General features: G+C 48.7%; 1 protein-coding gene across 1 annotated transcript; it reads left to right on the top strand.

Moving 5' to 3' along the window:
• The first annotated feature begins 3361 nt into the window (after window positions 1-3361).
• LOC123093979 (uncharacterized) lies at window positions 3362-4776 on the top strand. Its single transcript, XM_044516046.1, has 2 exons — window positions 3362-4333; window positions 4486-4776. The coding sequence occupies exon 1, from the start codon at window positions 3416-3418 to the stop codon at window positions 4226-4228; it is 813 nt and encodes a 270-aa protein (XP_044371981.1). The 5' UTR covers window positions 3362-3415; the 3' UTR covers window positions 4229-4333; window positions 4486-4776.
• Window positions 4777-5267: the final 491 nt, after the last annotated feature.

Below are 5267 nucleotides of genomic sequence, written 5' to 3'. Positions count from 1 at the left end.
GAAAAGCTTCAACTAGAGACCGGCCAGAAAAAAGATGTAACGGCGAGCCGTTGATGCACACGATGTTTTCTATGCACCAATGGTGCCGCGGCAGATGCCGGAACCGACGCCCCCGCCATTGCTGCATAGGAAGGGGTAGACCAGTGGACGCCGGTGTTGCAACCGGCGAGCTACGACGGTGAGCGGCGACGACACGATGGCATAGGGAGGCCGACGAGTGTGGACGACGCGGGTGGCTGGCAAGCTGGGTGGCCGAAGACAGCACCCGCGGCTCCGCGAGCGCGGATCCATGTGCGATTTCTATTATCCCCCTAGGAAGAGATTTGAGAAATAGATGGACGCATCAGACAGCTAAACAAGGTTATATCGGACGAGCGCGGTGCGACCGGCCGAAATTTCGGCCCGCCTCCCGACGCCTATCACTGGCCAATAATTTCACAACTAAAGATCGACATGTCAAAGCGTGTGCTATCCTCATGTTCTTGTACTCTCTCCGTCTAAAAAAGTTTGTCCTTCAAATGGATGTATCTAGCACTAAGTTAGTGCTAGATACATCCATTTAAAGAACAAGCTTGGGATAAGCTTTTTCGGACGGAGGGAGTATATATGTGTGGGCGAAAAAATTCTTGCCACCGCCTCTAGTCATTTTTATATTTATTTTTTTGAAATGGAACACTGGTATTCCATTAAGACACGGCTCGATCGCCGGTCACAGCACTGAGTACATCATCCGGGTAGCTGGTGAACCACTCACGGTGCTCACCATCAGTTAAACATGCACCTATAGAAGCCAGCACATGTGCTGGACCATTACAAAGTCTGGGCACAAACACCACCTGGGCCTCAATGAAAAGGGTCCTAAGTTTAAACCTGATCTCACTAAACAACACACCCAGGGGCGAGAAAGCATAGGCATTTGAGTTCATGGCCTGCTGAAGGACTAGGCAGTCGGTTTCAAAAATCACGCGCCCAACACCGAGCCTGTCCGCCAGCGTCACAACTTCGAGAAGGGCAATTGTTTCAGCATGTAGTGCGCTGTTCAGATCAAGACGGGCTCCAGCTGCAGCAAAACAAACGTCCTGGATGTCATCTCTGCATATTATGCCCCAGCCTCCAGACCTTGTTTGTTCTGCAAACGCGGCATCAATGTTAATTTTCACCATATCAGTAAGGGGGCTTCACCCACTTATCCTGTTGTCGAACCGGTGCAGTCGGCTTTGCGCACAAGAACTCTTTCCATTCATTTGCATGATGACTAACAGTGTATCGAAAAGCTTCAACCTCGAGCCGTTTCTCCCCATGATTGCCTCTGTTCCGCTCAGCCCACCAACACCAAAGCAAAGCAATGGATAGCAGCTTCCTTTCTTCAGGCAGTCTGAGGATAATTGACAGAGTTTCTTTAGCAGATGTACATTGGAGTAGTTTGAGTCTGATATCCTCAAGTAGCAGAGCTCGCCATCGTTGCTTGATGAATTTACAGTTGAGAAAAAGGTGGCCGCCGTCCTCAAAAAGCTTCCCACATACTGCACATCGTGTGTCAAGCTCCACCCCTCGTCTGCTAATGTTCATATACATTGGATGACTGTTATGTGCTAATCTCCAAAGGAAATGGTGGACTCTTGGTGGGCATTTAACCTTCCAAATGGCTCGAAAAACTTCAGAGGTTGGTTGTACATCAGAAGAACTTTGCCCCTTCTGCCGCCTTGCTTCATCCTTCATCATCTGAACATGGATTTTGTAGGCTGATTTCACAGAGAAGATGCCCTTGCTGTCAAAATGCCATGCCATAAAATCTTCCCCATGCTCGCCGATTGGGATACTCAAAATTATGGGGACATCGTTCGGGTGGAAACAGTCTGACACAAGATTACGGTCCCAACAGCCTGTGTTCGGATCGATCAGCTCGGAAACTTTGGTGAGGAGATTTGGGCCTTGGTATGATGCTGGTCTGCGCGTAACACCCCTCGGGATCCATGGATCTTCCCAGATCCTCACATTGGTTCCATCCCCGATGCGCCAAATTAGGCCTTCCTTCAGCACCTCAATGCCCCTTAAGATACTCCTCCATACATAGCTCATTCCTTTCACAGGCACAGCAGCTAGGATATCTCCATTGGGATAATACTTCGCTCGGAGCACCTGCGCACACAGAGAGTCCGGGGCTTGAATAAGACGCCATCCTTATCGCGCCAACATGGCTAAGTTAAAGGAGTGCAGATCTCGGAAGCCCAAACCCCCCCTCCTCCTTTGAGAGTTTCATCTTCTCCCAGCCTATCCAATGCATCTTCCTTTCATCCTCTTGCTGATTCCACCAGTAACGGCATATGAACTGGCTTATTTCATCACACAAGGACCTCGTAAGATCAAAACAAGCCATAGCATAGGTTGGAATTGCTTGTGCGATGGCTTTGACATAAATCTCTTTATCGGTAGTAGACAAAACCCTTTCCAAGCCTCCCTGCAAACGGCCTACAATTCTGTCTTTTATGTAGAGGAAGCACTTCTTAACAGATTTTCCAATGTAGATGGGCAGCCCCAAGTATTTCCCACCGTTCGCCTCAGTCCCAAGTTGAAGTTCCTGGAGTATCAAGTTTTTGAAACTCTGCCTTGCATTTGAGCTGAACATCACTGAAGATTTCTCCCTGTTGATGACTTGACCCGAGCTCTCTTCATATACTTGCAAGATAGATTTCACCGTTTGGACCCCCTTAACACTTGCTTGCATCACCAATAGTGAGTCATCAGCGAAAAGCAGATGGCTCACCGTTGGGGCCATAGGAGCAATCTGGATACCCTTGATTTTACCCTCTCTTTCAGCTTGGTGCAACAAAGCAGAGAAACCTTCCGCGCAGATTAGAAACAAATAGGGTGAGATGGGGTCGCCTTGTCGCAGGCCCTTACCAGGGACGATAGCATCAGTGATATCTCCGTTAACTCGAAACCTGTAGGTCACTGTAGTCACACACTTCATAATCAGTTGGGTGAACTCATCCACAAAACCCAAACGTTTCATCATGCCCTCCAAAAAAGGCCACTCCACTCTATCATAAGCCTTGCTCATATCTAGTTCGAGGGCCATATAAGCATCCTTTCCACTTCTCTTTCTCCTCATAAAATGCGTCATCTCATAAGCAAGGATGGTGGTACTCATCCCAAAGGTTCGGAACCCGGATCTTCGCCAAGTCCTTTTTATATTTTGATTTGATGAGTTGTGCCCACTTCAGTAATTTTGTAACGATTGAGACTCTAAAATGTAAAATTAAAAACAAAGAGGCGCCAGATTGAAAATATGAACCGCAACCGCCGAAATTTTCTCGCTCGTTCCGTTCGTCTTCTCGAATCCAAATCCCCCCAAAACAACCGCAACCCTAGCAGCCCATTCGGCCTCCCGATCCCAAATCACCGGCCACAAACGATGCCGCCGAAGCTGGTGCGGGAGCTGGGCGAGATGGAGGAGCTCGTGGAGGAGATCCTCATCCGCCTCCCGCCAGACGAGCCCGGGAACCTCCTCCGCGCCTCCCTCGCCTGCAAGCCGTGGCGCCGCCTCCTCTCCAGCCGCGGCTTCCGTCGCCGCTACCGGGACTTCCACCGAACGCCTCCCATGCTCGGCTTCCTCCACACCTGGCTGTGCCCGTACACCGAGTTCGTCCCCACCACGGACTTCCTCCCACGCGAGCCCGATCTACTGCAAAGTCGTTACTCCGTGGAGGACTGCCGCCACGGCCGCGTCCTCCTCCGGTACTTCGATACGGACGAGAACATGCCGCTCTTAGTCATCTGGGAGCCCGTGACGGGCAGCCAGACGGTGCTGCGCCGCCCCGAAATGTCGGGGACGAGCAGCTCCACCTCGGTGCTCTGTGCCGCGGACGGCTGCAGGCACGGTGACTGCCATTCGGGTCCATCTCTCGTGGTTTTCGTCAGCCTTGACGAGGAAGCGAGGGTCGCCACGGCCTCCATGTACTCGTCGGAGACGGGTAACTGGAGCTCTCCGGTCTCTCTGGATGTTGGTTTTGTTGAGATTGAAATCAGCTTCGCTATGATGCCTAGTGTTCTTGTCGGAGACGCGCTCTATTTCCCCATTTCGAGGAACTATATTAATGGTATTCTCAAGTATGACTTGGCTCAAACCTGCCTAGACATTCATCTGCCGTTGTTTCAACGGAGTTGGTCGGCTCCATCGAGGGCACTGACATTGTTTTTGCAATCACGGATCTTGGCACCTATATGATCGATCTCGAGTCACTAAGCTTGAAGGAGCTCTCCAGCGAGCTGTGTCAGCAAGGAGATATTACATGGGCACTCTATCCCTACCTCAGCTTCTACAGTCCACCAGGTATATTACTAATTTTTACATGTAGTTGTGATTTGGGAATATATTTCAGTTCTAGTGGGATAAAATAAAGTAGTGAATGTGTATTAGGCCTTAAGATGCATGGTTTCATCCTAGTGAATTGGTACTTGAAAATCTGGTTCTTCACTTAGCAGGGATAGGCGTTGAGGCTGAAGCATCAAGTGAAGCTGGACATGGCGATGGTGAAGCATAAATCTCAAGCAGGCCACTCAATCATGGAAGTTCAGATTGCTGTTTTGGTGTTGGCTTTTGTTTTGGGTTTTGAGTTTGATGGATGAGGGGAGAGTTGTGTTATGTCTTGTTAAGGACCTGTCTCTGTTCTTGTTAAGCATGCTACCAATATTCTACCCCTGATCTCATTAAAGCTTCTGAAGGTTGCCTTGTGTCTAAAAATCAACTGCAAGTTTTGCGCGTAATAACTATAAGTTCATCTCCAAAAAAAAAAAACTATGTTTGGACACTGCTAGCTGCAAACTGCCATGCATGAACGACACAGTAATCCAGTAATGAGAATCAACTTACCTCCTGTTGGAAGTCTTCCAGGGCTAATGCTTCAGCTATTCCGTGAACATGATGAATCCTACTATGTGATCCAACTTAAGCATGGGTTTAAGATGTTGTCCGTTGACCACTTGATAAATGTTTGAGATATTTTGCTTTCCTGTTATTTGTTAAGCTACAGGTTTGTCTCGGCGCTCTTTGGTTGATGATTCAATTGGCTGTGTGCATCTTTGATGTATAGGTCAGGTGTGAATTCTATTGTTATTGTATTGGTTTGGAAGGTTGTAAAGAATTAACATAACTCTCCTGAAAAAAAAATGAACACATCAGCAATGTGCTGTCATACAATCTTCAAGAATTCACGGATGCTCGGTTGTCTGAATCGCAGCGAGTTCGACCATGCAGTGGGAAAGGT

Source organism: Triticum aestivum, chromosome 1B, assembly GCF_018294505.1.
Source record: "Triticum aestivum cultivar Chinese Spring chromosome 1B, IWGSC CS RefSeq v2.1, whole genome shotgun sequence".
In the NCBI taxonomy this organism is placed as follows: Eukaryota; Viridiplantae; Streptophyta; class Magnoliopsida; order Poales; family Poaceae; genus Triticum; species Triticum aestivum.
Note: the sequence above shows the minus strand (reverse complement) of the source record. Positions and strands in the feature narration are given on the sequence as shown.

Bases quoted from the DNA above. Each gene is read 5' to 3' on its own strand.
- LOC123093979 (XM_044516046.1), top strand. From the start codon at position 3,416: ATGCCGCCGAAGCTGGTGCGGGAGCTGGGCGAGATGGAGGAGCTCGTG.